Consider the following 19,615-nt stretch of genomic DNA (forward strand, 5'->3'; position numbering starts at 1 on the left):
ATTGTAGAATTTTGTGATAATGATGAAACCTAGTGACTGTAAATTTAACAATGATATTTTAACTACAACAGACACATTAAAATGACATGCAGTGATTCTGAACTGTCAAGCTGTCAGATATCTAAATGGGTTAGATTTCTTTTGACTGCTGAATTTTCCCCAACCAATAGATATGTCACATACTTTGTCATATGCTAAAAAAATTTCTGCTTTTTTCGGGAAAATATTAAGTGCACATACTTTCTTCTGTTTGCTTAGATACCTGTGGAAAGACATTTGTTACTTTGTGCAGGAAAATGTTACTACTTTGGTGAAATGTTATTACTTTGGCGAAGTTGATTTCATCGGTATTGGCAGAGTGGGATGGAGGGTTTGTCTCATTTGAGAAAAATTTGAGATGAGTGTTTCTCATCTGCATTATTCTTAAAATTTTCCATAGAGGATCCCAATATGTTGGAGGCTTCTACAAGGTCATTCTATTAGCAGTGTGCTCCATGATATATCCAATTGTTGGTTCTAATTTTCACCATATGACAAATCTGCTTGCCTTTTCTTATACCTTCAGACATTGTAATGACCGCGTATTTAAAATCAGCTGGAGTCAGGAATTCAGGTTTAAGGGAAAAATCTTCAATCTTTATTGAAGTGAAGAGGTGAATAAGGATTGCGATAGCAATATGGGCAAGAAAGATTGCGATAGCAATATGGGCAGTTGCGACAGGAAGCCAGCTAACAGAGGGGGATCTGAGCTGGAAAAAGGCCTTTGCAATGGCAAATGCAATTAGTCTCTCCTTCCCCTTCCTTTTCCACTCCCCTGCCTCCACCCACCAAAATCGTCATTTCCTATACAACACATCAGGACTGCACAAAGAGTGGGCGGGGGCCATTCTTTCTCCAAGCATATATATTAATAGAATATGGTCCAATTACTATTTAGCCTCATGTGCTTGGGACCTCAGTGCATCAACTCAAGCCTCAGCCCATTACAAGACATATACTAATATTATAAATTGTACTATATAATACTATAAAGCATATATAATGCTTTAATTTTTTTTTTAAATTTGGAACTTAAAATACCAAAAAAAGAGAGAACATTTCTTTCTCTCTATAAACATATACAAAAGAACACAAGAAGGATTCTATATGAAACTGTCAATGTGTATTTTATATCACTTGTTTTTTTAAAAAGTTTAATAAATTCTTTATGTTACTTTATGTTATTTATGTTATTGTCCTGCTTATCTGAACTTCCTTTTGTTCTTTCCCACAATTTTTAAAATAATATTTCAATCACTCATCTATGTTTCAATTCTCTCTTTTTCCCATTCCCCTCCTTTTTTGTCATCACTATAATATCCCTTTCCACTTTCAATTAAAAACTGAAAGGAAATAAAGCCCCTTGGCACAAATATGCATATCAAGCAAAACAGATCCATACTGTGACCACGTCCGTAAATGTATGTTTCTTTTTGATTTTATGCGTATCACCTAGGAGAAGGAGGGTAACATGTTTCTCTTTAGGCCCTAGGGAGATGTGATTAGTTATTGCAGTGAACAATTTTCAAATCTTTATAAAATTGTTTGTCTTTTCATTATTGCTGTCCTTATTAAATTGTTCTGATTCTGCTCACACTATAATGCATTTTTTTTGTATACTTGACAAATATTACCATTTCTTTATGCAAAGTAAAAAAGAGAGTTATATGTGAATTCGTAAATCTTTATTTAATAGTAATAATAATATCTACCATTTATATAGCACTTACTATGTGCTAAACACTTTTGTGAAGTGCTTTACAATTATTATCTGATTTAATCCTACAACAACCCTGGGGGGTAGGTCTTATTATTAATTATTATTTCATTACACAGTTTTAAAAAACTGTTCATTTAACATGGTAGTACCAACATTGCCTCACATAACTTCCTGGAGAGATAGATAAAGATTTCTAAAGAGAAAGATTAAAGATAAAGATTTATACCTCTATATAGATAAAGATCTAGCTGTAGGCAGTTGTAAATATAGAAATAGTTATGAGATGTAGATGTAGATAGATAAAAAAACATATATGTATATGTGTGTGTGTGTGTGTGTGTGTGTGTGTGTGTGTGTGTAGATATAGGTAACATATTCCCAGTAGTAAGATTGTTGGATCAAAAAATAGGGAGCAATTTCATTACTCTTCTCCCCCATAATTCCAAATTTACATCTAGAACAATCACACAATTCACATATCTACAGTTCACATATCTACCAGCAATAGCTTGTCATCCCCTAGCTGTTTTGATGTTGACAGATGCCATTTTTGGGTCATCCTTTTCAACTTGCATGGTATGAGGTAAAACTTTTAAATGTTTTTAATTTGCCTTTTTCTATTAGTGATTTATATCATATCTCATATGGGTTATGTTTTATAATTCTTTTTAACCATCTATATTTTTTCACTACTATTGAGTTTTTGATGTCTCAATTCCCTATATGTTTTAGGTATTCAGACCATTACCAATATTATTTGACGCAAATTTACTTTTCACTACCATTTCTTTCCTCATTCTATCTTTATTGATTTTATTAATGCAAAATATTTTATGTTTTATATAGTTAAAATATCTATCATATCTTTTATGACATACTCTATTCTTTATTTCAAAATTCTGTTCTAGCCAGAGTTGTAAAAGGTACTTGTTGCTTAAAATTTTTTATTTAATTGTTGATGTATCCCAGCATAGATCAGATCACAACCATTTTGAACTTATTCTATGTACATCATCTCTTATCTTTACACCTATATCTATACATATATCTACATCTATCTATTCTTGTATATCTTTATTTTTACCTGTGTCTACATATAGATCTAACTACATCTATTTTTTTCTACATTTGTATCTTTCTGTTTAGAGCATCTATTTATCTCTAGAGCATCTTTAAGTTTTTACTATATAACAGTAATTGCGCTAATCTCAAACAAGATGGACCCGACTCTCAAGGAGCTTACATTCTAATGATGAAAGACTATATAAAACTAAGGGAAACTGGAAAATCTATGAAGATGGCTTCTAAAAGCAAGTTTTGTATCTATGCAAGATAATGCTCACTTTTCAGAGCTCTAGTTCTTGCGGTCCAAATCTTCCAAGTTTCCAATAAGGAGGAGTTTGTAGTTGTGGCTAGATAGACATGTATAGAGTGGTCTAAACCTAATTTCTGTCAATCTGCTTTTTAGTTTATTTTAATTAAAGCTTTATATTTTCAAAACATATGCATAGATGTTGCTTTTCAATTTCTATAGCAGTTCTTTTGTAAAGACAGAGCCAACTCTGGCCCAGAACTAGAGCATCATTTAAATTTCCCTCCCTTCATTTCTCCCTATTCTTTGTTCCCTTCCTTCCTTTCTTCCTTCTTCCCGTCTTCCTTCCATTCTTTCTCAATTACCCAAGGTCACACAGCTTATAGGAGTCCGAAGCTGGATTTGAATTCCAGGGCCTGTCTTCTTGTTTTATCTGCTGGGCCACCTCGTGCCCCCATAAGCATCCTTTTACATCAAGGGGCCTGAGCTTTATGCTCATGTTGAATTAATTCAGACTTGGAGGAACTTGGACTCTAAAGAGAGAGGTTAGGTCACCCTTTCTCCCCTACTTCTATTTTCTTTGGTTCTTTATACCCTCCTTCCCTAGAAATCCAGGAAAAATCACTTAGATAAAGCTTAGTTTTGGTTCCTGTAAATACATAATTGTTTATCTTTTCCACTCAAAAAAAGTATTTAAAATATAAAAAAGACTCATAAGTATGTCCATTGGCAAAAATTTAAAATATGAAATAGAAAAACCTATAACTACTTTTATACTTTCTAGGTAGGTGGATCCCTAAAACCTGAAAATATGAAACTTTTTGGGAGTCTACTGGGTCACCTTGGTTCTTTGTTCAAAGTCCTTCTGAAAATCCAGAGCATGACTTGGGCTCATCTTGCTTTTAGTGGTCCTCTCTTCTGAGAAGCATTGTAATAGCTGGAGAGATTATTGGGCATCTTGCGCCCTAATTTTCCAGGTTTCTATGTAGACCTCCTGATTCCCCACTACAGTTGCCTAAGGTGAACTTTCTAGCCTTAGTTCATATTACTTTTCCTTCATCTACCATGTTCCAGTTTGCCTGGATTAAACTGCTATTTCCTATGCCAAACAAACATACCATTTTTATGCATTTGTACATTCTTTTTCCTTCCCCTTCTCTAACCTTGCCCCCATTCCTGGATTGTATTCCTTTTCTTATCCTTTCAGAATCCTCATATGCCCTGTCAGTGTTCAGACCAGCTGTCATCTTCCATATGAAACTTTTCCTGATTTCTTTCTCTACACCTAAATTAGAGTTGAGAATAAGTAGTTATTATACTTGTACATGTTATCTGTCCTTCTATCTCAGGAGATAGAACATAAACTTCTTCTAGGGTATTTTATTTTTGTCTTTGAATCTTTAGTTAAGTGCCTTTTACATAGTTGATAATTTAATAAATGATCATTCAATTGAATTTTTTGAAAAAATTATTTTTTGTTTTTATATAGCCTTCATTTTTGAATATTCCTCTCCTCTTTCCCCTAATAAGAAAATAAAGCAAAGTTGGGGGTGGGGAGGGAAGTATTTCAGCAAAACCAACCAACACAACACCTGCACGTAACAGTTATATTAGTAAAACCAACTAGAACAGATTTTAAAAACATCACAGCAGAGATAAATGTTCTTTAAGTTTCCCTTTAGTTCTAATTTCCATGATTCTGCAGATTTCATGATACTGATGTGTCTTAATACTTATCTTCCATGCAAATTATTTCATTTTTTATAGTTTTATAGTTTATTTTTATTTTTTCAATTATAAGCATTTAAAAATAATCTATATGCCCAGTATACATGGATGCATAGATTAATTAAATTAATGAAAATGAATGAATCAATATGCCTACTCTATCCCTATTAAGTGAAAAAAAAAATTCTTAATCCATAACTGCATGTTCTAGGAGTTAGCTAGGTAGTTCAGTGGATAGAGCACCATCCTGAAGTCAGGAGGACCTGAGTTCAAATCTGCCTTCAATCACTTAACACTTCCTAGTGTGACCTTGGGCATTTAAATCATTTAGCCCCAGTTGCCTCAGCAAAAAAAATTCTACTTTGACCACATCCTGAAAATGTCTTTTTCTAAATTTTAAGTTTTCTACCTGTATTAGAAAGCAAGTGGTGTTTTTCCTCTTCACTCTTTTGGACTTTATGGTTTATCACTGTATTGATCAGAGTTCTTTGTTATAGTGTCATTGTATAAATTGTTCTAGTTTTGTTCACTTTGTTCTGCACTGGGTCATAACACTATTCTATTACATTCATTTTGTTTAGTCATTCTCCCATAGGATGGCACTCCCTCCATCTTTCATTTCCAGTTTTTGCTTCCTACCACCTTGGTTTTCAATTTTTCATCTTCTATGAAAAGAACTGCTGTTAAGTATTTGTGTACAAAGAGGCCCCTTTCCTCTTTCTTTAATTTTTTTGGGCCTAGTAGACACAGTTTGGTGACTTTCTGAACATAGTTCCAAATGCTTTCCAGAAACACTGTCATTCCACAGTGCTACCCAGAATGCACTAATGTGCCTGTTAGCTGCCCTAACATTTATCCTTTTTCTCTTTTGTTATCTTTGTCAATCTGATAAGATATGAGGAAAAAATGTTAGATTGCTTCAATTTGAATTTCTCTTGTATCCCCTTCATTATTTCTTATAGCACAATAGTATTCATCACAATCACATACCACCACTTGTGCAACCCGCTCTCCAGTTGTTAGGTATCCCTTTCATTCCAATTCTTTGATACCACAAAAAAAGTTGCAATGAATATTTTTGTACAAATAGGTAGGGCAAGAACTATTTCATATTTTTCTTTATTCTTTGTATTTTCTTGTTACTATTACTTTTTATTTTCCTATCACTTTTGAGAGCCCCACCAGCCTTTTTTTTTTTTCCCCCCCATCAGCCTTTTATTCCCCCCAACCTAATAATTTTGGTGCCTCCTCAGCCTTGTACCACATTTGCATTCTGCTAAATTTTCTACTAGTAAACTGTGTTAGTAGCTTTTGTATATGTTAATTTTTTTCCCCACTCACAGGACTGCTATTCTAATAAAAGCTGGACCATTGCATTGGTCTTGGAGTCTTTCTCCTCTCCAATCTAGATGCCAAAATAATTTTTCCTAAAGCGCAGGCCTGCCCATCTCACTCCTCTATTCAATAAATTCAAGTGATCCTGATTACCTCTGGAATAAAATATAAACTATTGTGCCTGGCATTTAAATCTGTACCTTTGCTGTCTTCTCATACTTTCTCCTCTCTATGTACATTAAAATATATTTACACTGGCCTATTTCACTGGTGATATTCCATCTCTTAAGACTCAAACAAAGAATGGAATCACCAAAAAAAAAAAAAAAAAGACTCAAACAAAGTAAATCTGGGCTTATGTAGGTGGCCTTTCCCAGGAATTTTAGCTATTAGCATCTTTTCTCTGGGATTATAATCTATTTACACTGCTTATATCATCAGTGCATTTTCTTATTTAATATTGTCTTTCCCATTTGATTGTGAGAACTTTGAGGGCAGGGACAGTGTCTTTCTTTGTATTTCCAGCATGTAGTACAGGCTTTGGCACATAGTGAACACTAAATAAAGGCTGATAACTGAAATAGAAGGAGTTTAATAAATGACTTATTGAATTGAGTAAGGAGATATATTTTTCATAGGATTTTTGAAAGATGGGAAAAATTAGTGCTAGAAAATGAGAGAGAGAAAAAGAGACAAGAGACAGAGACAGAGATACTACCTGTGATCCTGGGCAAATTATTTAACCTTTCATCCTCCATTTTCTCAGTTGTAAAATGAGAATTGGACTAGATAAGATGTCTGCCTTCCAGATATGTAATCTGGGATATTGTGTTACCAGATGTATTAAAGTTAATGGCTTAATAATCCAGATAAGTGATATTTTTATATTAGACTTTGTTCTCATTAAAGATATTGAAGTAATAGCAAATGGTAAATTGCTATAGAAATGCCATATATTATTATTAATAGTTACTACATAATATCTAATTGTAGTTGTAATCTTCTTGGTTCTTTTTCCATTCCTGAACTGACAGATGTCATTATAATATTGTAGTGTTTTATATTAGAGCTTGTTCTGTCAAAGTAAGATGTGTTCTCATAATTTAACAGGTAATATTCATCCATGATGTTTCTTCCACTTACCGGGTTCCTGTCCTTTTGGAAGATCAAGGTATTGTCAAATACTTTAAAGAGAGATTGGACCTGCCTATTGATGATCATGCAAGTGATTTGCTTTTCAAATGGAAAAATATGGCTGACAGGTATGGTAATGAGGTCACCACTTTAGGAATGAAATCTTTTTAGAATACTATTGTGAGAGAGAATAATGATTTGATCTGCTCTCTGTCTTATTATTTCCTAGCCAATGGACCTTATAGGGCTATGAAATTATTATTCAGGAGCTTGAAAATCTATAAGTTACAAAACAATATTTGTTAAATGACTATAATCAAGAAGCAAATTTACTTTCTGGAGGCTAAATAAATTTTTGGCCCATGTTTTGAATAAGACCTGTAATTTCAGTGGTGTATGGAATTCCTGATGAGGAAATCATCCCCAGCTTTACATTTTTCAGAATTACTTGATGGTTTAAGTGGTTAAGGTACACTTAACCACATTGCTGTTTCACTTTTTTCCTTCTGTTTTGTGTGTGTGTGTGTGTGTGTGTGCGCGCGCGTGTGTGTATGTGTTTTCCTTTTCTGATTTTTTTCTCCTAACTTGATTCATATGGAAATATATAAAAAAATTAATGTATATGTATGACCAAAATAGATGTTTTTTACATGCAACTAGGGACAATTAAAAAAAAAAAAAGGTACACATAGCCAGTGTCGGGCAGTATCAGGAGTAGCAGTCTTCTTGGTCCAGGCCTTCCTGACTCAGGAAATTTAGCTTTTCATATGTACCTTGCTGATATAAATAGCAATATAAATAAGGATGATAGCTGATGGGGATAAAGTGAGTGGGGACTTTTTGAGAATGGGGGGAGACATGGAAAGGTTTGTAGGCTTCTTGAATGCCTTTGTATTTCTATCTCTATAGGTTGAGATATGGAGATGTGTGTGTGTGTGTGTGTGTGTGTGTGTGTGTGTGTGTGTGTGTATACATATATGCATATATATAGATATATAGATAGATCACTATAGATCTCTCTCTCTCTATGTATATACACACACACACACATATAGATACAGAAAAAAATCTATAGCAATCTCTAAACATCTCTTTTAATATATTTGTATGGATATTTATATAGCTATATCTCTATAGATCTCTATTTTTATGTCTCTCTTGATCAGATAGGTATTGGCACCAGGGTTTGGTGTCAGATATTTAGGGAATTCCTGGCATGGAAACCACCAGTTTGTCTGTGACCTTGCTCGAGGATCATGGATTATAAATTTTTAGAGCTGGAATGGACCTTATAGTTCCATCTGGTCTGACTCCCTCATTTTATAGAAAAACAAACTAAAATTTATTGTCTGAGGTTAAAGTATTACTAAATATTCATAGTCGTGTTTTGCTTTTATGTATCTTTTTAATCAGTGCATATAATACAGCTGTTAATTGTAGAAGAAATATGTATATATGAAAAAAAAAACTTTTTTCATGTAAAAAGAGCTCTTATAGCTGAACTGGGGGATAGCCTGATACAATGGAAAGAGAACTAAATTTGTTTTCAGAAAATGATCCTAAACTTAAATCTGGGTTCTGCCCTTTATCCTTATCTTTAAAATGAGGAGACCAGATTAGGTGGTCTCGCTAAAGTTCTTTCAGCTTTAAGCCTGTGAGCCAAGGAAAGTTTGCTTTATCTGGATTTTTAATAAGCTTGATTTTTATTAGAATTCTTTTGTTCTTTCCGAATATTTTTTCCAAACTTTTGCAATGATAAATTTGAAGGGGATTTAGCTTCAAAGATATTCTGAAAAGCTGTATTATTTCTCTTTGTTCATGAACTTTGAAATTTCTTTATCTGATTATAATCTATTTATTCTACTTTTACTTCTGCCTTGCAATCTTAAATCTTCATCTACATCATGACATGAGCTTCAGTCCTCCTCAATTCTTTATCATCTCTTCTGTATTCTTTTCCCTTCTTAATTTCTTTTTTAAAAACCTTATTTATTTTTAACATTCATTTAAAGAAATTTTGAGTGCCAAATTCTCTTCCTCCCTCAAGCTCCTCTCTTACTCCTTTGAGAAGGTTAGCAATATGATATTTATTATACATGTGAAAGTATGTCAAACATATTTCCATTTCCAGTCATGTTACGAAAAGAATAAAAGAAAAATAAAGGGAAGTGTAAAAAATATGCTTCAGCTTATGTGAACTGTTGTAATGTGTAATGATCTGAGCCATTGTAACAGCAATATTGTATGACCAACTGGAATGACTTAGCTGTTCTAAGCATGCAGTGATCCAGGACAATTCCAAAGGACTCATGATGAAAATGCTATCCATCTCCAGAGAAAGAACTGATGGCATACTTTTTTTTTAAACTTTATTTTTCTTTTGGTTTTCTCTGTTCTCTTTTGCAGCATGGCTAATATAGAAATTGGAACTCAAATTATAAATGAATGTTAAAAATAGTTTTACACATAATTGAGAAAAAATAAAATAAAAAATTCTTATTAAAAAGTGTGAAAACAAAAATATGCATCGTTGTTACTTAGAATTGATCATTTCAGTTGTATGTTGTCTTCTTTTAAATCTCTTACCCCCTATTACATACCTTTTCACATTACATCATCTCTATATTCTATAACAATTTCTTCTATCCTTACCTTACATGATGAAGGGACCATTTTCTTAATAAGGTTATCTCTTCTAATTTCTTCAAGTGATTCCATTCCATCCTGTCTTCTCCAAGAAGTCTTGTCTGGGAAATTTAAGTTATATTGTTATAAGGCAATCTTTTTATGCCTCCCAAAATAATTCTATCCCACTAATCATAGCAGCTCTCTAAACTTTTTTTTTTTTTTAACTCCTTCTCTTTTTTAAAAAAATCCTTTTAAAAAACTCCTTCTTGTAACTTTCCCTATGCCTCCTTTCTCAGCTAAGAACTTTGCCTCATATTTTACAGGAAAATATGAGGCTCTTTGCAGAACATTTGAGCAGATTTCCTCTCCTTCCCTCCCCCTCATATTACATCACATTATATATTACATTACATTATCTCTTCCACCCTTGTGTCACATGATGAGGTGATCCTTTTCCTTGCTAAGGTTATCCTGTCTTTTCCTAGAGATTTCTTCTTCTATCATCCTTATCTTCTCACTTACCTCATCATCTAGCTGCTTCTCTCTTGCTTAAAAATATTTCCATGTCTCCCCCATTCTCAAAAAACCCTCACTCCATTCATCCCCATTAGCTCTTCCTTTTTTATTTATTTCCACAGGAGTCAGATTGAGAGAGAAAAATCAGAACAAAAGGGAAAAGCCATGAGAGAAAAAAGGTGAAAAGTGTGATCCACATTCACTCTCCACAGTTCTCTCTGGATGCAAATGGCATTTTTTATTCAAAATTTATTGTCGTTGCCTTGGATCACTTAATTACCAAAAAGAACCAAGTCTATCAAAGTTGATCATCACATGGTCTTGTTGCTGTGAACAATGTTTTCCTGCTTCTGTTGCTTCACTCAGCATCAGTTCATGTAAATCTTTTCAGGCTTTTCTAAAATCTCTCTTTTTTTGCCACAAATTTCTTTCTACTTCATTCCATCCCCACACAGTTGTGAGTGATCATCCTAAAATTCACATCTGATCATGTGACTCCTCTACACAATAAACTCCAGTGTCTTCCCATCTCCTCCAGGGTCAAATATAAAGTCTTCTGTTTGTTATTTAAAGTCCTTTTCCCACACTATATCCCCACCACATCACCTTTCTAGTCTTTTTGCACTATGCCCTTTTGTCTGTCATATCTTCTTTGATGGTGACATTGGTCTCCTTTTTCTTCCTTTTCATGAACTTTCAATGACTTTCTTCCAATGACTTTTCATCTCCAGACTCTGGACATTTTTACTGGTTGTCTCCTCACACCTCACATGATCTTCCCATTCTTCTGTCTCCTGGCAGTCTCAGTTAAAATCCTACCTTCTACAGAAAGCCTTTCCTGAACTCCCTTCATCTACATTTTTCCTCTGTTGATTATTTCCAGTTTATTCTGTACGTAATTTATTTGTACATAGTTATTTACATGTTGACTTTGCCTTTAGACTGTGGTCTCCTAGAAATCAGGAACTATCTTTGGAAATTTTTTGTCTTCCTAGTGCTTAGCACAGTAATAATAGCATATTATAGGGCTTAATAAATATTTATTTGTAAAGGGCAGGAACTCTGTATGACTGTTACAAGATATTAACTCAGTGGAATTGATAAGGCAATGGTTATCTAGTTTAGCCTGGGAGTTCTTTAGTTCAGTATGATTGATTTAATCCTAAAACAAGGTGTTAACTCAGTAGAATTAAGATAATGATTCTCTAGTACTTAGTATAGTTCTACAAGTTGATACCTGTTTTACAAGATTGACACCTACCATGATGTTCTTAGAGTAGAGCATAAAAGAGCTAAGAAATCTGGGAGAGGAGAAAAACTTCAAGATAGAAGATAGAGACCCTCATGGTGTGTCTCCTGCCTTCTGCATTCCTCTACTGAAACCAAGACCCATTCTGGAGGGTCTCCAGAAAGTTACTGGGGCCCCAGGAGAAGGAGACAGACTATGAAGGAGATAATAATAGGACTTTATCCCTGACTCTTCTCTTGGTGATTATTCTGCTGAAATGAAGGCTGTTCCCAAGACCTCCAGAAAGCTAACCAGAACATTACATTTGACTGACTATCTGAATAGTGTCTTTTGACAGTATTGGTTTTGCTCTTCAATTTTGTACCATTTTATCTTCTTAGGAAAAATAAAACTAATGAAAATTTATTTGACTGGCAAGTAGTTATTTGTTAATATTGTAATTTTGTCTTTTGTCTGTAGTTTTAATTTCATTATCAAGTTCCTTGATTGGAGATACAAAATAAAACATTATTAAATGCTGAATTATGTGCCAGTTACTGTGGTAAGCCACCTATCCGCAAAGAGTTTCCTCTTCCTTCCCTCACTCCCTCCTTTCCTTCCCTTTCTTCCTTTTCTTTCTCCTTTCCTCTATCCCTTCCTCCCTCTCTCCCTCCCTAACTTCCTCCCTCTTTCTTTTCTCCCTGCCATCTTTTCTCCTTTTCTTCCTCATCCCTCCCTCCCTTCATTCCTTTTCCCCCTCTCTTCCTCTCTCCCTTCTTCCTTTCCTTCCCCACTCTTTCCCTCCTTTGTGCCCCCCTCCCTTCCTATCTAGTTTTCTCCTTCCCTGCTATATTATCCTTCCTTCCTCTCTCCCTCTGCTTTCCAGTTTCTCTCTCTGAGTTATCTTCTCTAATTAAAGAGAGTAATGATTGTTTTGCTTGCTTAGATTTATGTCCTTTGCACCTCACATGCTATCCAGTGCATAGTAACCACATCATAAATGCTTTCTGTCCATCCATCTCTCTGTCTGACAATCATCTCTCTTTTCTATCCATCATCCAGACATCCATCCATCCATCCATCCATCTATCCAATCCATCTATCTATGTATCTGTGTATCTATTTGCCTTTCTATCCCTCCTATTCTTATGCAGCATTTCTCTTTGCAACCCCCCTTACCCAAACAAGTGCTTCCTGAACAATTCTAATATGTGGGAAACCACATCTAGACATCTATAACCACATCTTATCTTGATCACTAGAAGCATTTTTCTTAGATCAGGCCTATCTTTCTTATTCTGGAGTGCTGATTTTCTATCTGTAGAGGCCAGTGATGATTGTGAAGATGAATAGCTATTGATCCCATCACTGGCTGCCCATCCTTCCCCTGTCCCCTTCCCCAGCCAAATGAACTAAAACCATGTCTGACAGTGTAGGGGGTCATTGCCTCTTCTCTGTAGTTCCCCCTACTCCCTATCTTTTATCAAAAAGCAGATGATTTTTCCTCTCTTCTCTGGAGGCAAGCTTAGTCATGATAATTATTTGGCACTGGGCTTCATTTTTATTGTTCTTTTCATTTACCCTATTGTAATAACTTTTTTTTGAAAGTCTCCAATATGTGTTTGCCTTTTGCTCATGTACTTTATCTCATATGAGTGTAGTGAAAGCTATTTCGCAATTAGTGGGCAATGTAACAAAGCTGCCTTATATAAAATAAATTAACACACCAAAATCTAAAAATCATTTATCCTTCAAGAGTGTTGGTTTTATTGGGACACTGATGCATTGTTGATGGAGTTGTGAACGAATCCAACCATTTTGGAGAGCAATCTGTAATTATGCCCAAAAAGTTACCAAACTGTGCATACCCTTTGATCCAGCAGTGCTAGAGCTTATATCCCAAAGAAACACTAAAGAAGAGAAAGGGACCTGTATGTGCCAAAATGTTTGTGGCAGCCCTTTTTGTGGTAGCTAGAAACTGGAAAATGAATGGATGCCCATCAATTGGAGAATGGTTAGGTAAATTGTGGTATTATGTTATGAAATATTATTGTTCTGTAAGAAATGACCAGCAGGATGAATACAGAGAGGTTTGGAGTTTACATGAACTGATGCTAAGTGAAATGAGCAGAACCAAGAGATCATTATATACATCAACAATAATACTGTATGAGGATGTAGTCTGATGGAAGTGGATTTCTTCAACAAAGAGAAAATCTAACTCAGGTTCAATTGATCAATGATGGACAGAATCAGCTATACCCAAAGAAAGAACACTGGTAAATAAATGTAAATGTAAACTGTTTGCATTTTTGTTTTTTTTTCCTGGGTTATTTTTACCTTCTGAATCCAATTCTTCCTGTGCAACAAGAGAACTATTCAGTTCTGCACACATATATTGTATCCAGGATATACTGTGACATATTTAACATGTATAGGACTGCTTGCCATCTGGGGGAGCGGGTGGAGGGAGGAAGGGGAAAAGTCAGTGCAAGGGATAATGTTGTAAAAAATCACCCAGGCATGGGTTCTGTCAATAAAAAGTTATAATTATTAAAAAAAAAAAGTGTTGGTTTTAGAGTTTTGTTTTTCCTTGAAAATGAAAAAAATAATCCATTGTTTTATCATTTCAGTATTCCTTGTCAGTGACATTCAAAATGGCTATGACTTATACATTACTCATACAGTGCATTCCTGAACCAATGTATAATATTTATGTGAAGGAATAATCTTCTACATCTTGCGAGGAATTTGTGATAGACAGTCTGAGCTGGTAGAATGAGACTGCAGATGCTTTTTTTTCCACTAAAGACAAGATTAATAGTGCCACAGACTTAACACCAGGCTGTCTTTTTCATTTTCCAGGCTGTCTTTTAATGTTTGACTTTGCATAGAGCTCCAGATGTGAACAATGTTTTAAAATAGAGTGAGATGGGAAATCTTTCTAGAATGTCTTGTCTTGTGATTTTGAATTTTCTCATGATAGAGCTTTTCATATTCTGAATAATGCTACAATGTGTTGCCTGAACAAACATTTTTTCCACTGGTGGGTCTTTTACCCTTTTTTATGATCTCTTTGGGAAACAGTGCTGCATCTAAGAATTAGAACAGTTTGATAGCCCTTTGAGAATAGTTCTAAGTTACTCTTCAAAATGGTTGGATTAGTATGTTCATGTCCCTTTTACCATTTATCAATTGGAGAAAGGCTTGTGTTCTTATAAATTTGAATCGATTCTCTATATATTTTAGAAATGAGACCTTTATCAGAATTGTTGGTTGTACAGATTTTTCCCCCCAGTTTTCTGCTTCCTTTCTAACCTGGATGCATTAGTTTTGCTTGTACCAAAACCTTTAAATTTAATATAATCAGAATTATCCATTTTACATTTCATAATGTTCTTTAATTCTTTTTTGGCCATAAATTCCTTCTTTCTTCACAGATCTGAGAGGTAGATTTTCCTTTGTTCTGCTAAATTGCTTGTATCATGCGTTATGTCTAAATCATGAACCCATTTCAACCTTATCTTGGTATAGGTGTTAGGTGTTGGTCAATTCCTAGTTTCTGCCATACTCTTTTCCAATTTTCTAGGCAATTTTTGTTCAAATAGTGAGTTCTTATCCCAGAGGCTGGAGTCTTTGGGTTTATCAAACATTAGATTACTATAGTCATTGACTATTGTGTCTTATGAGCCTATATCTTCTCTTTTTATCACTTGTTGCAGGACTCTGTTGGCAATATATAGAAATGCTGATGATTTGTGTGGATTTATTTTCTATCCTGCCACTTTGCTGAAGTTGTGAATTGTTTCTGATAGTTTTTCAGTTGATTCACTAGGATTCTATAAGAATACTGTGATATCATCTGCAAAAAGTGATAATTTGATTTTTTTCATTGCCTACTCTAATTCCTTTAATTTCTTTTTCTTCTCTTATTGCTAAAGTTAACATTTCTAATAAAATATTGAATAATAATGGTGATAGTGAGCAACCTTGTTTCACCCCTGATCTTATTGGGAATGCTTCTAGTTTCTCCCCATTACATATGTTGCTTGATGATGGTTTTAAATAGATGCTACTGATCATTTTAAGGAAAACTCCAATTATTCCTATATTCTCTAGTGTTTTTAATAGGAATGGGTTTTTGGATTTTATCAAATGCTTTTTTTGAATGTAGAGACAATCATATAATTTCTGTTAGCTTGGTTATTGATAGTCAATTATGCTAATAGTTTCCCTTATATTGAACCAGCCCTAAATTCCTGGTATTAATCCTACTTGGTCATGATATATGTTTCTGGTGATAACTTGCTGTAATCCCTTTGCTAATATTTTATTTAAGATTTTTGCATCAATGTTCATTAGGGAAATTGGTTTATCATTTTCTTTCTCTGTTTTGACCCTATTAGGGGTATCAACACTATTTCTGTGTCATAAAAGGAATTTGTTAGGACTTTCCCTATTTTTCCAAATAGTTTGCATAGTGTTGGAATTAATTTTTCTTTAAATATTTAGTAAAATTCACATGTAAATTTATCTGGCCCTGGAGATTTTTTTCTTAAGAACTTGATTAATAGCTTGTTCAATTTTTTTTTCTAAAATGGGACTATTTAAGTAATTTATTTCCTCCTCTGTTAATCTGGGCAATCTATATTTTTGTAAATATTTACCCATTTCACTTAGATTATCAGATTTACTGATTCTTCTTGTGCAGTAAGATAATTGTATAAATATGTATGCCTATATTGGATTCATATATATATATATATATATATATATATTTTTTTTTTTTTACCATGTTTAAAACATATTAGGTTACTTGCTATTTAGGAGCAGGGGTGAGGGTAAGGAGGGGAATTGGAACACAGGGTTTTGCAAGCGTCAGTGTTGAAAAATTATCCTTCCATATGTTTTGAAAATAAAAAGCTTCAATTTAAAAAAATTATCACATTTATTGGCATTCAGTTGGGCAAAATAGCTTCTAATTATTTCTTTAATTTTCTCTTCATTGGTGGTGAGTTCACCCTTTTCATTTTTGATACTTGCAATTTGATTTTCTTCTTTTCTTTTCTAATTAATTAACTAAAGGTTTATCTATTATGTTTTTTTCCCATAAAACTAACTCTTAGTTTTGTTTATTAGTTTAATAGTTTTCTTTTAATTTTATTAATTTCTCCTTTTATTTTCAAAATTTCAAATTTGGTATTTATTTGTGGTTTTCAAATTTGTTCTTTTTTTAAGCTATTTTAGTTGCATGCAATTCATTAATCTTCTCTTTCTCTATTTTATTCAAGTAGACAAGTAGAGATATAAAATTTCGTCTAAGAACTGCTTTGGTTGTTTATCATAAATTATGACATGTCTCATTATTGTGATTTTCTTGGATGAAATTATCAATTGTTTCTATGGTTTGTTGTTTCATCCACTCATTTTTTAGCATTAAATTATTTAGTTTGCAATTAATTTTTGGTCTTTTTTTCTGATCCTTTTTTATGTGTAATTTTTATTGCATCATGATCTGAAAAAGATGCATTTATTATTTCTGCCTTTTTGGATTTGATTGTGAGGTTTTTATACCCTAATACAGTCAGTTTTTAATGTAGGTTCCATGCACTGCTGAGAAAAAAAAAAGTATATTCCTTTCTGTTCCCATTCAGTTTTCTCCAAAGGTCTATTGTGCCTAACTTTTCTAAAATTCTGTTTACCTCCTTACTTTCTTCCTTCTTTATTTTGTGGTTCAATTTATCTAGTTCTGAGAGAGCATCTCTTACTAGTATAGTTCTGCTCTCTTATTTCTTCTTCTAGTTCTCTTAACTTCTCTTTTAGGAATTTGAATGCTCTACCACTTAGTGCATATGTTTAAATGTATTTGTTGTAAACAATATATAGTGAGATTCTGGCATTTGATCCAGTCTGCTATCCCACTTCCGTTTTATGGGAAAGTTCATCCCATTCACATTTGCAATTATAATTACTATTTCCCCCCATCCTATTTTTCCTAAGTTATATTTTTCTCTTTCCTCTTCCTCAGGGTCTTGCTTCTGATCACTACCTCCTTCAAACTGCCATCCCCTTTTACAGCCTTTCCTCCCTTTTCCCCCTACTACTTCTGTTCTCCCTTCTATTACTCTCCTCCCTTTCCTTTTCCCCTTTCCCCTCCCATTTCCCTAGAGGGTGACACAAATTTCTGTATCAAACTAAATATGTATGATATTTTGGGGCCAAATCTAATGAGATTAAGGTTCATAGAATGCCCATCCCCCCTTCTTTCCTTCAAATGTAATAGGTCTTTTTTGCCTCTTCATGTTATATAATTTACCTCATTTTACCTTCCCTTTCTTGCTCTTCCAGCACAATTCCTTTTTCAGTCCTAGTTTTTTTTTTTTATATCATCACAATAAAGTTAGATTATACTTACACCCTCTAGATATACCCCTAATAAAGATACAGTTCTCAGGAATTTTACATATCATTTTCCCATGTAGGGAGATAAACATTTTAACCTTTAAAAAACATATTTTTTTTCCTTCCCTTTTTATTTTCTTATGCTTCTTTTGAGTCTTGCATTTGAAGATTAAATTTCTATTCAGCTCTGGTCTTTTCATAAAAAAAAATTCTCATTTCATTGAATTATCTTTCCCCCTGAAAGATAATGCTCACTTTTGCTGGGTAGTTGATTCTTGTATGTGGTCCAAGCTCCTTGTATGTGGACTAAGTATGTGGTCCACATTCCAGGCCCTCTTTAGCTCATTTTAAAATTGAGAAAACTGAGGAAAATAGGTTAAGTGACTTGCCCAGGGTCATACAGCTAGAAAGTATCTAAAGTCATATTTGAACTTGGGTCCTCTTGATGCAGTCTCTCCTGTGCTTCCCTGCCACCCATTCTCTGAGGTGACCTTCCATTTGCTTTGTACATATCTTGTACATCCTACTTGTTTTTGTGTTGTCTTATCCATCAGAAGTAAGCTTTTTGAGTACAAGGATTTTGTTTTTGCCTTTTTTTGCATCTCTAGGGTTTAACATGGTACCTGGTACATAGTGGGTGCTTAATAAATTATTGCTCACTGGTTGACTGACTAATCCTGCTTGATCAGGGTAAGCTTTGCATTTGTCTGGCAGAATAGCTTTATTATCTTTAGGTAAAAATTTTAAATAGGTTTGGAATGAGTTTTCAGTAAAACTATGTTGAGTTTACAAACAGCGTAGTGACTAATTTTGGCTTGAGAGGGCTAGTGGTAAGGCATTCCTCTGTGGCATATAGGTGGGTGGTGGATAATAGTTATAGCATGAGGCATGTATTTTCAGATATGACCATTGTAATGCTTTGTTTGGATTAATTGTAAATCCTTGCTATAAGAGGATTCTGGAGGAGCCTTATTTTGAAATGAAAGATTTTTTAAAAATTTAAAGCATCAGTGAATTTAGTTTAAAAAAAAAAAAGAGATACAAATCAATCATTAAAAATTGTTTTGCATTGATTTACCTAAGGCAGGATGTTTCTGAGTTAGAATTTTCTAATCAGCAGAAGTTTTATTTGACAGAATTAGCATATGTAAGAACAATCAGTCCATCTTTGTATAAGCCCAAAAAGGCTCAATTCATTGGCACTCAGCAGAATCAAAAGTAACAAGAGTCACTAAAAAATAGAGGTCTTCTTTTTAGTACCATAAAATTGTTCTAGGCATAGGGACTGTGCTCTGAAATGAGTTCCCAAAAATAATTCACAAAATTCTTAGGGAGCATTTTTATTATTTGCTGCGTTTTTCATCAACTATATCTAGTCCTGTCTTTTTGACATTCCAAATCTAATTGAAATAAAATATGCATATTGGAGTCAGACATTCCAAAGGCAATGTATTTTTTATGTACATGACCTAGGCATAAAGAATGAAATTATAAATAAATTGGAAGAGCATAGGATAGTTTACCTCTCAGACCTGTGTCTGAGGGAGGAATTTATGACCAAAGAAGAACTAGA

At 33.8% G+C, this 19,615-nt stretch overlaps 1 protein-coding gene across 7 annotated transcripts in view; it reads left to right on the plus strand.

Annotated features, from left to right (window-relative positions):
• The window catches only part of CTPS2 (CTP synthase 2), a 148,406-nt gene that overhangs the window by 34,939 nt on the left and 93,852 nt on the right, over positions 1-19,615 (plus strand). For all 7 annotated transcript variants that reach the window (XM_051984446.1, XM_051984449.1, XM_051984443.1 and 4 more), the window contains exon 8: positions 7,245-7,396. In XM_051984446.1, coding sequence (XP_051840406.1) covers positions 7,245-7,396 — 152 coding nt within the window. The remainder of the gene's footprint in view (positions 1-7,244; positions 7,397-19,615) is intronic.

The sequence above is a fragment of the Antechinus flavipes genome, chromosome 3 (genome assembly GCF_016432865.1).
Source record: "Antechinus flavipes isolate AdamAnt ecotype Samford, QLD, Australia chromosome 3, AdamAnt_v2, whole genome shotgun sequence".
In the NCBI taxonomy this organism is placed as follows: Eukaryota; Metazoa; Chordata; class Mammalia; order Dasyuromorphia; family Dasyuridae; genus Antechinus; species Antechinus flavipes.